We start from the raw sequence: 16,021 nt of genomic DNA, 5'->3' as shown, positions 1-16,021 counted from the left end.
TGCCTTGGCCTCCCAAAGTGCTGGGATTACAGGCATGAGCCACCGCTCCCAGCCTCATTATAGATTATTTTATATAGAATAATATACATTCAGTTTTGGAGGCTTTGGGGTAGTTTATTATTCAAGACATATGTTATATTGACATCCTCAGTGATCCAGTTTCCAATATGAAAAGAATACTAGAATTGGAATTCTGTTTTAGGTTAAAGATGTTGTGAAAAACATCTGCAAAATGAATTAAAAATTTCCTCTTAGACTTTTTCACACTGTGAGACAATAGAATATATTTTGTGGCTTTATTAAAGTCTCTCATTGGTTTCTGTTTAAAATTTTTAAGATGAATACATAAATGAATATAGAACGTTCTGTGTGAGTGTGAATACACCTGCATGTGTGCTTGTGCCTGTGTAGTTGCAATCTTAGAGAGGTAGCTACTATTTTTTGTACAATATGGATTAGGTTGAGAAGCAAGAGATAAGAAGGAAGAAGGAAAAAGAGCCAGCCAGGAGGGCAGACTGATGACTGAAGTTGAGGGCAAGAACACAGCGAGTTAACCAGAGCTTTCCCACCAACTCTCCACAGCTCTAGTTGCCCTCCTTCACCCCAGCCACATTCTCACTTCTCTTTAGCTCTAGTCTGAGAAATTGGAAGGGAATTTTAAAAATTAGAGTGTGGAGGAAGACATTACTTTTCTGAATCAGAATTTCAGAACCAGAAATAGACTTAAACAACAGCAAGTACCCTCACAAAATTTTCAGATGAGCGAATTAACCCAGAAGACATTGGTCAGCAGAAAAAGCAATACCTCTGGCTGGGCACGGTGGCTCACACCTATAATCTCAGCACTTTGGGAGGCCGAGGCGGGCAGATGGCTTGAGCCCAGGAGTCCAAAACCAGCCTGGGCAACATGGCGAAATCCCATCTCTATGAGAAAATTTAAAAAAGAAAGAAAGAAAGAAAGAGAGAGAGAGGGAAAGAAAGAAAGGTAAAGAAAGAAAAAAGAAAAGAAAAAGCAATACAGCATGAAAGACTCCTGACTTCCAGTTCAAGATTATTTTTATGGCCACATTCTAGGAGAGTGCTAGCAAAAATTAAAGCAAGAACCTCTTTGTGATGCATTTCTTCTCTGTTGGAAGGGATAGTGCATCTGCCACTGAGGCAGAGGTTGAAAAAGATGCTTAAACCAAACAGGAATCTTTATCTGAAGGACAGCGAAATATTGCCTGAACAGAGGAGTCATTCGATATTATATGAAGTTTACCCTTGATCTTTTTAGAGGTAATTTTAGAAGTCCTCATCAGACAAAATCAGCCCCTTTCCAGATGGTGCCTTATATACCTAATGATCCTAGAGAATCAGATCCTGTGCCCCTTGTGTGCTGCCCTTCTTTTATGTGTGTTTCAAGCTCTTCTGATTGATTGTGAATCTTTGGCCTCAGGTTGCACTTGATGTCACAGGTCTTTCTGGTTTCATTTATGTATGCACGGGGGAATTTGCTTTTCTAGTCTTTGAAGCTGTATTAATGCAGCTTGACCTTCTAAGCCATGCAAAACTCTACCAGACCATTTTAAACACCAAAGCTTCAATAGGAGACATTCAGAAGAAAGGAAAAAAATCTTTTGACAGTCAACATTATTCACGATTCTTTATTTCAAAATTTAATGTGCAGACATATATTTTGACCATATCAAATTCACCTGTCCTGAAGAGAAGCATTTTGCTACATGTAGGTAAAGATGTTGATGAATACCCCATATATATATATGTATACATACACACACATATGCACACACACACTTGTGTGTGTATATATGTATGTAAAATCCCATGTATAGTAATACAGTTATTGACAGTATATGGAATAGTAATACAGTTATTGACAGTATATATATATATATATATGTGCTTGTGTGTATATATGTACTGTCAGTATATATATTCATATATATCTTCATATATACACATATCTACTGTCAATAACTGTATTACTATACATGGAGTTTTCCATTATGAAACATCATTTGATAAATATTTATTGAACATCTAGTATTTGACAGACATAGTGGGTTGGCCCTGAGAATTCAGTGGGAACAAAGGCAGAAATGTTCACGGCCTCATGGGGCTTACATCATTATTCTCCACAAAATTATGACTTTATCAAGGAGAGTAAATAATTCTGGGCTCCAGATTCTCTCTTTTTGTCTAAAAATGCATGTATTTAATGAATGTAATCTTTTAATTAACACATAACGTATACACAGAGAAGTACACAGATCAAGTATACAGCTCAAAGAATGTTTACCAAGTAAACACACCCATAAAAGCAGCAGCCAGGTTAAGAAACAACATTAGCAGCCCCCAGAAGCTGCTTTAAAATCCTTTTCTAGTTACTAACCTTCCCAAGGTAACTAATTTTCTGACTTCTGACACCATAAATTAATTTTGGCTTGTTTTGAACTTTGTAGAAATGGAATCATATGGTGTATGATCTTCTGTTTCTGTCTTCATTTGCTCAATATTATGCCTGTGAAATTCACCTGAGTTTTTGCATGTAGTTGAGTTCATTCATTCTCCTTGGTGTATAGTATTCCACTGTATATTGCATTTCATTTACCCATTCTATTATTAAAGACATTTGGACTATTTCCAGTTTGGGGCTATTATCAGTTCTGTCACTATTAAGGTACTTGTGCCTGTATTTAGGTGACTGTTAGGTATACACCTATGAGTTGGAATATTGGGTCATAGATTATGCATATATTCATCTGTACTACACACGGCCAAGCAGCTTCCCAAAGTGTTTATACCAAGTTAGAGTCCCACCAGCAGTGTATGAAAATTCCAGTTACTACACATCCATGCCAAGCTTCAGGTTATGTGCTTTTTCATTTTCATATGCATTCTAAGTTTATAAAGTAGACTAGAACCACTGGAGTTTTGTGATAAACAATGAGACATCATCAAGTTTGTAGCAACAGTTCTAATCCCTTGAATTTTAGTCTATGCCAATGATTCAGGATGGTATTATATTAAATTAGAAACTCTGCTTAACTCTTGATGGAATAAAAGTTACTGTTTACAATGGAAAATCCTGCAAAAGTTTGCCTTTCTTACATTTGGAGTTGTGGCTTTTTCAAGCCAGCAGTGTCGGACCATTTTTGTTAGCCAGAGGGCCAAGTAAGAAAAACTAAAAAATATGTGCAGGCCACATTTTTAAATTTCAAAATGGAAATGGCTTTCTTGAGACATGGGGAAGAAACATACATTTGGCTGTGAGATAACCTACCATATCAAGTGGAAGACTGGAGGTGGGAAAGTTGGAGCAACTATTGGCCAGTAAAATGTTACTATTGGACCATATTTGAGAACTGGCTGTAGGGAGACAGCTGTCATCCTGAAATTAGCTTGTCAACCACATTGTAAAGCTAGGAGGGCTAACTTCCAGACCAAGACCTTTAAGAGGGGCTGTTTTAGCAGCCCACCTCGGCGTTAACACTTCCCATGGAGGAACTATAAATATAATGGATCCAGGCCCAGGCCTATTACAGAAGGGCCAGCTGAAGGAAAGAAGAACCTTATTCTTAGAAAAAAACACTGATGGTTTCCTTTTCCTTTTCAGTCCAAGGTTTACACTCGCACACCAACCTTATATTTGGACTTCAAATTGGACCCAGGAGCAAAACATTCCCAACCTATCCCTAAAGGTATGATGGGTTCTGGGGTTTAGTAGTCGTGTCAGGAAAAACAAAACAAAACAAAACAAAACAACCAACAAGGGGCTGTTTTCTCTGGAATGTGCTTGTTTCTGAAACTCAGCACAAAGTTCCATGAACTGTTGTTTATGTTTAATTGTGTTTAAATTGACAAATACTGCTGGGACCTTCCAAGTTAAGAAAATCAGGAAGAGGCTGGGCATGGTGGCTCACGCCAGTAATCCCACCACTTTGGGAAGCCGAGGCGGGCAGATCACGAGGTCAGGAGATCAAGACCATCCTGGCCAACATGGTGAAACCCCGTCTCTACTAAAAATACAAAAACTAGCTGGGCGTGGTGGCGCACGCCTGTAGTCCCAGCTACTTGGGAGGCTGAGGCAGGAGAACTGCTTGAACCCGGGAGGCGGAGGTTGCAGTGAGCCGAGATTGCGCCACTGCACTCCAACCTGGGAGACACAGCGAGACTCCATTTCAAAAAAAAAAAAAAAAGAAAGAAAGAAAAGAAAATCAGGAAGAACTCACAGAATGTTAGGGCCAGACCCTGTGGGCCATACCCCTCAATTTACAGGTGTGGAAGGCCTAAAAGATTGGTCACTTGCTCAAGGCCACCCAAACGCTTACTGGATGAGGTAGGGCAAGGAAAATACCCCTGTCTCCTGACTTTCCAGCTCCTATTGACTCACAGTGTTCCTGAAGGCAAATTCGGACCTGTGTTACTTATACACAAGTGCATACTTGATTGAGATACAGATTTTGCTTGATATAGGTGTTGTTATGTAAAGGTTACCTTTAGATTGACATTTGAATCCAAAGAATAATTAAAAATTCCCAAGTATTTAAGGCCTATTTTGTTCTTTTTTTTTTTTTAATTCTGGCTAATTTTTATAATTGTTTTTTTCTGTAGACATGGGGTCTCACTCTGTTACCCAGGCTAAAGTGCAGTGACATGATCATAGCTCACTGCAGCCTTGAACTCCTGGGCTTAAGTGATCCTCTTGCCTCAGCCTCCCAAGTAACTGAGACTACAGATGTGTGCCACTACGCCCAGCTAATTTTTTAATTCTTTTGTAGAGATGGAGGTTTCACCATGTTGCCCAAGCTGGTCTCAGATTCCTGGCCTTAAGCTGATCCTCCTGCTTTGGCCTCCCAAAGCACTGGGATTTCAGGCATGAGCCATTGTGTCCGGTCTATTTTTAAATAATTTTATTTTTTTATTAACATACAATAGATGTACATATTTTCAGGGTACATGTGATAATTTAATACACGCATATAATTTGTAAAGATCAAGTCAGTATAATTAGGATATTCATCACCTTAAATATTTGTCTTTCCTTTATGCTAGAAACATTTGAATTATTCTTTTCTAGCTGTTTGGAAATATACAAAGATTGTTGTAAACAATAGTCATCCTACTGATCTATCAAACACCAGATCTTATTTCTTCTATCAAATTGTATATTTGTACTCATTAATCAATCTCTCTTTATCCCTCCCAGACCCCTACCCTTCGTGTCTTCTAGTAACCATCAGTCTTCATGAGATCTTTATGAGATCCACATTTTTACTCCCATATGAGTGAGAACATGCAATATTTGTCTTTCTGTGCCTGGCTTATTTAACTGAATGTCCTCTCCAGGTTGCTGCAGATGACAGGATTTCATTCTTTTTATGGCTGAATAATATTTCATTGTGTATTTATGTCACATTTTCTTTATGCATTAATCTATTACTGGGCACTTAGGTTGATTCTACATTTTGTACATTGTGAATAATGCTGCAATAAACATGGGAGTGTAGATATTTCTTTGATATATTGATTTTTTTTCTTTTAAATAGGTACCCAGTAGTTGAATTGCTGGATTATATGGTAGTTCTATTTTTAGTTTTTTGAGGAACCTTCATACTGCTTTCCATAATGGTTGTACTAATTTACATTCTGACTGACTGTATACAAGGGTTCCCCTTTCTCCACATCCTCACCAGCATGTGTTATTCCCTTTTTGACAACAGCCATTTTAACTGGGGTGAGAGAAATGATTTGCATTTCTCTGATGATTAGTAATGTTGAGCATTTTGTTCATACACCTATTGCCCATTTGTATGTCTTCTTTTGAGAAATGTCTATTCCGAGCTTTTGCCCATTTTTAAATTGGATTTCTTTTTGCTGTTGAATTGTTGAGCTCCTTATATATTCTGGTTATTCATCCCTTGTCAGATAGGTAGTTTGCAGATATTTTCTCCCATTCTGTGGGTTATCTCTTCACTTTTTTTTTTTTTTTTTTTTGAGACAGAGTCTTGCTCTGTCACCCAGGCTGGAGTACAGTGGCGTGACCTCTGCTCACTGCAACCCCCGCCTCCTGGGCTCAAGCAATTCTCCTGCCTCGGCTTTCCAAGTACCTGGGATTACAGGTGTGTGCCACCACGCCTGGCTAATTTTTGTATTTTTAGTAGAGGTGTGGTTTAACCATGTTGGCCAGGCTGGTCTTGAACTCCTGGCCTCAAGTGATCTGCCTGCCTCGGCCTCCCAAAGTGCTGGGATTACAGGCGTGAGCCACCACACCCAGCCTCATGTTATTGATTGTTTCCTTTGCTGTGCAGAAGCTTTTGAGCTTGATATAATATCATTCGTCTATTTTTGCTTTGGTTGCTTGTGCTTTTGAGGTCTTACACAAAATATCTTTGTCCAGTCCAATGTCCTGGAGATTTTCACCAATGTTTACTTGTAGTAGTTTCATATTTTGAGGTCTTAAATTTAAGTCTTTAATTCATTTTGATTTGATTTTTGTTTATGGCAAGAGATAGGGGTCTAATTTCATTTTTCAGCATATGAATATCCAGTTTTCCCAGCACCATTTATTGAAAAGACTGTCTATTCCTCAGTGTATGTTCTTAGCACCTTTGTCAAAAATGAGTTCCATTGATCTATGTGTCTGTTTTTATGCCAATACCATGCTGATTTGATTACTATAGCTCTGTAGTATAATTTGAAGTCAGGCAGTGTGATGCCTCCAGCTTTGTTCATTTTGCTCAGGATTGCTTTGGCTATTTGGGGTCTTTTGTGGTTCCATATAAGTTTTAGGATTCATTTCTGTGAATGAGATTGGCATTTTGGTAGGGATTGCATTGAATCTGTAAATTGCTTTGGGTAGTATTGTCATTTTAATGATATTAATTCTTCCAATCCATGAGCACAGAATACCTTTCAATTTTTTTGTGTCCTTTTCAATTTCTATCATCAGTGTTTTACAGTTTTCCTTGTATAGATTTTTCACTTCTTTGGTTAAGTTGATTCCCAGGTATTTTATAATCTTTTTTTGTAATCATTGTAAATAGGATTGCTTTCTTGATTTTTTTTTCAGATTGTTCACTCTTGGTGTATATAAATGCTACTAATTTTTGTTTGTTGATTTTGTATCCTGCAACTTTACCAAATTTGTTTATTAGTTTTAATGGATTTTTTTTTGGTGGAGTCTTTTAAGTTTTTCTTAGTGTAAGATGAAGTAATCTGTGAACAAGACTAGTTTGACTTCTTCCTTTCTTATTTGAATGCCCTTTATTTTTTTTTCTCTTGCCTAGTTGCTCTGGCCAAGACTTCCAGTATTATGTTGAATAAAAGTGGTTAAAATGGGCATCTTTTTCTTGTTCCAGATCTCAGAAGAATTCAGTTTTTCAACTGAATTCTTTCAATTTTTTCCATTCAATATGGTGATAGCTGTGGGTTTGTCATAATAAGGCCTTTATTATTTTGAGGTACGTTCATTCTACACCCAGTTTGTTAAAGGTTTTTGTCATAAAGAGATGTTGAATTTTATTGAATGCTTTTTCAGCATCTGTTGAAATAATGATTTTTTTCTTCTTGATTCTGTTAATGTGATGTGTCACATTTATTGATTTGTGTATGTTGAAACATCCTTGCATCCTTGGGATGAATCACACTTGATCATGGTGAACAATCACATTAAGGTGCTGTTGAATTCAGTTTGCTAGTATTTTGTTGAGAGTTTGTGCATCTATGTTCATCAGCAATATTGACTTGTGGTTTTCTTTTTTTGTTGCGTTCTTGTCTGGTTTTGGTATCAGGGTAATGCTGGCCTCATAGGATAAATTTGGAAGTACTCCCTCCTCTTCAGTCTCTTTGAAGAGTTTTAGTAGGATTGGTATTAATTTGTCTTTAAATGTTTGGTAGAATTCAGCAGTGAGGTCATCAGATCTTGGGCTTTTTTTTTATGGGAGACTTATTATGGCTTCTATCTCATCACTAGTTATTGCTTTGTTGGAATTTTCTATTTCTTCGTGGTTCAATCTTGGTAGGTTGTATGTATCCAGGAATTTATCAATTTTTTCTAGGTTTTCCAATTTCTTGGCATATAGTTGTTCATAATAGTCTCTAATGATTCTTTGTGTTTCTGTGGTCTCAGTTATTGTGTCTTCTTTTTCATTTCTGATTTTATTTATTTGGGTCTTCTCTCATTTATTCTTAGTCCAGCTAAAGGTTTGTCAATTTTATTTATCTTTTCAAAAAACCAACTTTTCAATTCATTGATCTTCTGTATTTTTTTGTCTCAATTTCATTTACTTCTACTCTGATCTTGATTATTTCTTTCCTTCTACTAATTTTGGATTCCATTCTGGCTATTTAAGTACAGAAAAATTTTAGATTAATTTGCTTAAACATAAGCCTTCGCTATCCGTGATTTTTATAACAATAAGTATAAGTGTATGTGTGCTTTAACCTTTTAGTGCAGTGCTTTTATCTTTTACTTTTGAGTTGCTTTCCTCCAATCCCTTGTCCTCCCTTATCTATGTCCAGTACCCTCACTATATAGATTACAGGTATATCCTTGAATTATATCTTGCTGTATTTTTCTCCACTGACATATATGTGCATTCAAATATATGCAGATATCAGGTTATTTTGTCATTTTACTAAAATGGAATCATAGCTACTCTTTTACATCCTGTTTATTTGACTGAAAAATACCCATGGAAATCCTTCCCAATTTACTTATATAGCTCCTTTTGTTTTGTTTCGTTTAAGGGACGGGGTTTCTCTGTGTCACCCAGGCTGGAGTAAAGTGGCACAATTATAGCTCACTGCAATCTCGAACTCCTGTGCCCAAGAGATCTTCCCACCCCAGCCTCCCAAGTAGCTAAAACAATAGGCACTCATCATTAATGGTGGCTCCTTTTAACAGTGATATTCTACATCATCTAAATACATACTCTGATGTATTTAGCTATTTTCTATCAATGGGAATTCACTTTGTTCCTAGTGCTTGGCTACAGCAAACTGGTCTGCAATGAATACCTTGTATATCTGCCTTCCCATGTGGAAATTTATTTTGATGAGACAGGTTTCCAGGGATGGTCCCCAGGTCTATGCATGCTTAGTTTTAAAAGACGTTGTCAGGTTGCAATCCAAAGAGGCAGTCACACTTTCTATTAGCAGCACATAGAATACCAGTTTCTCCACGATCCCACTAGCAGCAAGTGTATGGTTCATGTTCATTTTTGCTCTGCTCTCAGACATCACCTTATATTGCCTCCCAAGAGAATGTATATCTGTCAGTTTACAAAGCTGTATTTGCATTTTATTTTGTCATCATGAATTTTAAACCTGAGATTTGTTTTCAAGCACGTTTTGTTGTTGTTGTTGTTGTTTTGAGATGAAGTCTTGCTCTGTCGCCCAGACTGAAGTGCAGTGGTGTGATCTCAGCTCACTGCAACCTCTGCCTCCCAGGTTCAAGTGATTCTCCTGCCTCAGCCTCTCAAATACCTAAGACTACAGGCACATGCCACCATGCCTGGCTAATTTTTGCATTTTTAGTAGCGACGGGGTTTGACCATGTTGCCCAGGCTGGTCTTGAACTCCTGACCTCAGGTGATCCGCCCACCTCGGCCTCCCAAAGTTGGGATTACAGGTGTGATCCACTGCGCCCAGCCTCAAACACTTTTTTTTTTGACACGGAGTTTTGCTCTTGTCACCCAGGCTGGAGTGCAATGGCACGATCTTGGCTCACTGCAACCTCTGCCTCCCAGGTTCAAGCGATTCTCCTGCCTCAGCCTCCTGAGTAGCTGGGAGTACAGGCACCCGCCACTATGCCCAACTAATTTTTGTATTTTTAGTAGAGATGGGGTTTCACCATGTTGGCCAGGCTGGTCTCAAACTCCTGACCTCAGGTAACCCACCCGCCTCGGCCTCCCAAAGTGCTGGGATCACAGGCATGAACTACCACACCTGGCCTCAAAAACATTTTTATAACGATACAACAGGAAATAGCTTAGAATTGCACATTTAGCATTGAGCGTCTGTAAACCCACTTTAAACAAGTGTGTTATGAACCCAGCTATGAAGCAAAAGATCCTTTCTTTTCCAATACATCACTTTTAGTTATTGTGTTCTCTCTTTCTCAGTCTCTCTCTGTCTCCCTCCCTCCCTCCCCTATCTCTCTCTCTGACACACACACACACACACACACACACACACACACACACAGACTCATCCATGCTTCCACTGCATTAGGTGACAAATACAAAGTTTGAGGCTTCTCTGTTTAGTGCCAAACAATTAATTCAAGTATTATAAAGCACTCATTATTTGTAGCTTTGATAGTCCTGGCTGCCTGTTATCAGATATACTGGATGGTAAAATTATGCTGTATAAATTTTATTATGAAGTAATTCAAATCAAGGTCACCATTTGTCTTTTTTTTTTTTCCACCTTTCCAGGTCAAATTCCATCATAAACTCCAAGGACTGTCTAAATTCTTTTTATTTGGGTGCTTTGTTGTATCAAATATTTCGTGAAATGTGTAGGCCATTGGCTGGGTCCTGGACATGTTTTGTTTATAATATTTTGATTGTTTTGTTACTCATGGTAAAGGGATTTGACATGGATGTCTGGGTTATGTTTGGCTTTTGGCATAAACTTTGCAGTCTAACTAATTTAATCTTGACTTGGTTGCATCACTAACAGACTAATTGGATAGCAATAGAAGCATACACTGCTACCACCCCATCCCTGATACTGGGAAAATGCATATATCCCAAGGGAAATCCAGTTAAGGGAGACTGAAAACGTTTCTTATGAATCAGACTAGGTTTTATCTGAGTTCCTTCCCATAAATACTATTTGAATCGATTTTTACCATCTCTTTATTTCCTTCAGGCTGGGCACGTTTCTCTTGGGTTGTGCTAATCTTGCAGAAAACAGATGTTTCATGCAGTGATGATTTGGAAGGCAGTTGATATCAGGAATTGAGCTGGACGGTGCATCACTTACAAAGAATCTAATTTGTCGAGTTTCTGACAGTACCAGATTCCTTTCACATTGGCCACACGTTTTTCATATTAGATCTTGGCTAAAATAAGAGTAAGTAGTTTTTTAATGGTGACTTTTACCATCTCTTGCAAGGCTCAAGGCAATCTGACTTTCCTTTTGCTGTAAACTGATTTACAGATAACACTGTTACCATTAATTATGAAGGACATAAATCTATATTTCTAGGAAAATATCAATCTTTTCCAAGAAACAGGTGCCTTCTGGTCCTCATGTCCCCCTTGTCTTCTGACTGACTGTATCACAGTTTGGCCCTCAACAGCCACTCTGTTTATTTCCCTCATTTTCTTTTACAGCACCTTTGCCTCTAGATACTTAAAGACAGGATCTGGAATGTTAAAAATGGAGAGCTGTTATGGGAAAAACTTGATTTTATGAACCTTTTTGCTTTTCCTCACCTTATAACTTTTCCTTTACAGTATCTGTAGATCAATAAACAAAATTTCTTTAGAAACCATATAGTCTACCCCTCTGTGGTAGGCAAAATAATGTCCCCCCAAAGATGTCCACGTCCCAGTTTCCAGAATCTGTGTATATGTTATGTCCCATGGCAAAAACGACTTTGCAGATGTGACTAAGTTAATGCTGCTGAGATAGGGAGATTAGCCTGGATGATGCAGGTGGACCCCGTGTCATAATGAGAATCTAAATAAGAGAAACAGGGAGACAGGGAGTCAGAGTTAGAGAAGGACATGTGACAATAGAAGCAGAGGTCAGAGTGATGTGATTACTGGTTTTGAAAATGGAAGGGCCCACAAGCCAAGGATTAGTGGCAGCCTCTAGAAGTTGAAAAAGGCAAGAAAACAAATTTCCCCCTACAGCCTCCAGGAAGAATACAGTCCTGCTTGATTTTAGACCTATGAGGCTCACTCTGGGGCTTCTGACCTCAAGAACTGTAAGATAAAAATTTTTGTTACTTTAAAGCACTAAGTTTTAGAGTAATTTGTTATTGCAGCAATAGGAAACTGATACACCAATATATTTTTGCTTCTGTGTTTACGGGGAAAAGAAAGGAAAGGAGCTATGTCTTCCTTGATTAAAAAGTAGATTTTAATGCCATACATACAGTAGCTACTTGGTAAGTCACATTAGTATACATTTAAATAAGTCTTATTGTATTAATTATCTATATGCTGCATAACAAATTACCCCCAAAACTTCGTGCCTTAGAACAACATGTATTGTCTTGCAATGTCTCTCAACTTAGCTGTGTACTGTTACAAGGCCACGACCAAAGTGTCAGCTGGGGACTGGGTGCTGCGGCTCACACCTGTAATCTTAATACTTTGGTAGGCTGAGGTGGGCAGATCACTCAAGGCCAAAAGTTTGAGACCAGTCTGGCCAACATGGCAAAACCTCATCTCTACTAAAAATACAAAAATTAGCCAGGCATGGTCATGTGGGCCTACAGTCCCAGCTACTGGGGGTGGAGGGGGGTGGGGGTTGGCTGAGGCATGAGAATTGCTTGAACCTGGGAGGTGGAGGCTGCAGTGAGCCAAGATCACCCACTGCACTCCAGCCTGGGTGGCAGAGCTAGACTCTGTCTCAGAAAAACATAAATAAATAAAGTGTCATCTGGGACTGTGGTCATCTCGAGGCTTGACTGGGAAGGATATGCTTCCAAGCTCACACTCATGTGGTTGCTGGCAGCATTCAGTTCCTCAAGGGTTGCTGGCTAGAGTCTGCTCTCTGTTTTTGGCCACATGGGGCTCTATATAGGGCAGCTGACAACATGGCCGCTGACTTCATCAGAAGGCGCAAGGATGAGCAAGATGGAAGCCAGAGACTTTATGTAACCTAATCTCAGAAGTGACATTGCATCAATTTTGCTATATTCTACTGGTTAGAAGCAAGACTCTAGCCACAGCCCATACTCAGAGAGAGGGAATTACATAGGGCAATACGGGAGGCAGGATCAGGCAGACGTCTTAGAGTCGACCTCCACACTTATGATCTTGGTTGAAAGTACCACACATTTTTCCATATGGTCAATGACTCGAAAACAAGTAGTGATTTTTTTTCTCTCTCTCATTTGTGACTTTTAAAAATGACCTGAGTAAACCTCGAAAAATGCATAGTGATTTTTTCCACAGGCTTCTTGCGTGATTTTTCATAGTCTTCCTCTACTTTTAAGGAGAATGCCCCAAACACAAATGATTCATGTAGAATTTTACATTTTGAGTTTTTCCATAGAAAGCAAAAGCCAATTTAATTCATGAGTAATTTTTTTGCAGAGCTCTCTACTTCCCAGCAGTACATTAGACTATTCAATCACAGTTCCCTTCATACTTAGAATATGTACATAACAGTTATGGATGTAAATCTATAGGTCTTCAGAACAGTGATTAACGTGAATCAGAGCCTAAAATATAAAATTATTCAGGAAGAAGTTTAACATCATTTTCCTTTGACTGGGTTGTCTTTTTCATATTGATTTGTAAGAGCCATCTCCATAGCAATGACCCTTCTCTGGCCTGGGTCACGGCCTCATCAGAATTGTGTAACCTCTCGACATGCACAAATTTGAAGGAAAGTGGAAAGAGAAGAAAGGGCAGGAAAATGAACTGATATTTGTTAAACACCTCCTAAGTGCCTGGCATCGTGTAGAGCAGATCAAAAACATATAACTCACATATGTATATACAGATGAATATGGACATTTATATATGTTTATACAGACATACAATATAAACAGTATGTTTGATGTTTCCTCATTAGACTGTGTTCATCACAACAACTCCGCATTATACGTATTCATTCCTTATTTTACAAACCAGCAAACAGGCTTGAAGAGATGAAGAGTCTGGTCCTAGATCTCCCTGAGGGCGATGCACTGATGTTGAAACAGGAACTTTCTGCCTGTAATGGTGTGTGCTCATTTTTGTTGCTGTTTCACAGTTGCTTTGTTGGTTTGTTTTCCGTGGTTCTCCACAAAGCCTCCTTTAAGGTTTGCTGCTGCGCTTTGTTTCCCCACTCCCCGAGAGAGTTGCCTGGATAGAATTAAACATGGAGGCGGGGCAGGCAGAGAGGCCATGATACTGGAGAAATGTAGGACCATATTGAGAAGAGTCTGTCTGTCAGAAGTTTGGGCTTGTCCTGGGAGAACAGGGAGCCATTGAAGGATTTTAAGTGGAGATTCTAAAAAGGTGCAATTTACGAGTGTAGAAAATGGATTGGCAGCAACCAGTTAGGGGACATTTTTTTCACCTGTATGGTTTTTATCTTAAAGAAAAGATAGATATGAAATAAGTATGGCAAACATATATGTTCATTATTTCATCCTTTGTGCTCTTCTGAATTAAAAATTAAAGTATTGAAAATAAATGAAAATTCTCTAAATCTGGGAGGGACAGGGATTAGCAAACAATTCAGTCTAACGAAGAAACATCAAATAAACCCAAACTGAGAGACATTCTATAAAATAACTGGTCTGTACTTTCAATGAAAGAAAAAGACTGAGGAACTGTTTCAAATGAAAGATTAGACATGACAACTAAGTGCAGCGTGTGATCGCAGGTCGGATCCTGGCCTAGAAATTTATTTCTCCTTTTCCATAAAAGGCATTACTCAGATGATTGACACAATTTGAATATCCGTACATAGATAGTAGCATTGTATCAATGTTAATTTCATAATTTCCATAAGTGCACTATACTTTTGTAAGAAAATATCTTCGTTTTTAGGAAATACATACTGAAAATTATTTCAAGGTAAAGGGGCTACATGTCTGCAAATCACTCTCAAATAGTTCAGGAAAAAAAAGAATGACATATATTTCTAGCAAGAAGAATGATAAAGCATATATGTTAACATGTTAGCTTTGGGGGAATCTAGGTGAATGGTGTACAATAATTCTCTGTAGTATTTTTGCAACTTTTTGGTATGTCTGAAATTATTTTAAAATAAAAATTAAAAAGAATTTGGTGGAAGGAGGAGCGGGAGGGAAGAACCAGGCAGGTCTGCCTCTTGTCCTAGGAGGCCAGGGTTGAGGTCCTAGATGAGGGAGTTACCTGCCAAAGCTGATGTGGGGACTTCCGGTGGGGGGGCTGTTGCAGGTATGGGAGGAGGATCTTAGGGGCCAGGGTTGCTTTGGGGTCTGGCAATTAGTGTGATCCAGAGTTTGTGAAGGGTTGCAATCTCTCCTTAGCCCAGTTGCCCTTATCTCTGTTAATGGTGTTGGTGTGTCACCAGGCCATGTTTTTCTATTTTTTCTGCACATACAGGTGTAAGGAATACTTGTAAGTTCATTGGAATAATGAACTCCAAGACTGAGGCAGAAGGAAAATGACCTGGGTTAGGGCAAGGAATGTAGGCTGAGGAAAGCTCTCACTAGGGATGTTTGCAAGAATTAGGAGCCTCCCAGGAAATGAGAGCAACTGCCACAGAAAATGATTTACATATTTTTTAAAAGTTTTTGGTTTTTAATGTTTGGCTAAAGGAGGTCTGACTTAAAATGCCTTGCTGACTTAACTGTCCTAGGGGGCCAGAAAGAAAATGTGACCTCCCTCCCAACTCATTTTATTCATCACTGCCCAAGGGAAGGGAAGAGCTTTTCAGCTGCAAAGAGACAGTAGCTTGCAGACCATATTTGTAGGAGAAAGGAAAATGTAGCAGGGTGTGAACTCTGACAAAGCAATAAAAATTGGGGGATGACATCAATTCTTGGTGCAGGACATAAAAGTGGGAGGAGAGGTGGGGGAAGAGAGAAAGATGAGAAAGACCTGAAAATCTCACAAGAGATCTCTTCGTTAATGCAATCCTGTTCTTAACAGAGAAGGAATTCTCATAAAATGTGGCTGTTGTTAAACATATAGTAAGCATTCATGAAATTTGGCATTTGTTTTCTTTTGCAGCAAGCTTAAGAAACAAAGTTTGGTGGAAATTAAACAAATTAATAGAAGCAAGTGCAGATGAGCATCATGCTAAAAAGAAAGAAAAAAGTAAATTGCCTTCATTCCTATTCCAT

The 16,021-nt window shown here is 38.6% G+C and overlaps 1 protein-coding gene across 7 annotated transcripts in view; it reads left to right on the top strand.

The window, feature by feature from the left end:
- The window catches only part of PIR (pirin), a 106,829-nt gene that overhangs the window by 63,176 nt on the left and 27,632 nt on the right, over positions 1-16,021 (top strand). For all 7 annotated transcript variants that reach the window (XM_004092366.2, XM_003261080.2, XM_030807150.1 and 4 more), the window contains one exon: positions 3,620-3,704. In XM_004092366.2, the coding sequence (XP_004092414.1) occupies positions 3,620-3,704 (85 nt within the window). The remainder of the gene's footprint in view (positions 1-3,619; positions 3,705-16,021) is intronic.

This window comes from Nomascus leucogenys, chromosome X, assembly GCF_006542625.1.
Source record: "Nomascus leucogenys isolate Asia chromosome X, Asia_NLE_v1, whole genome shotgun sequence".
NCBI classification, from domain to species: Eukaryota; Metazoa; Chordata; class Mammalia; order Primates; family Hylobatidae; genus Nomascus; species Nomascus leucogenys.
Note: the sequence above shows the minus strand (reverse complement) of the source record. Positions and strands in the feature narration are given on the sequence as shown.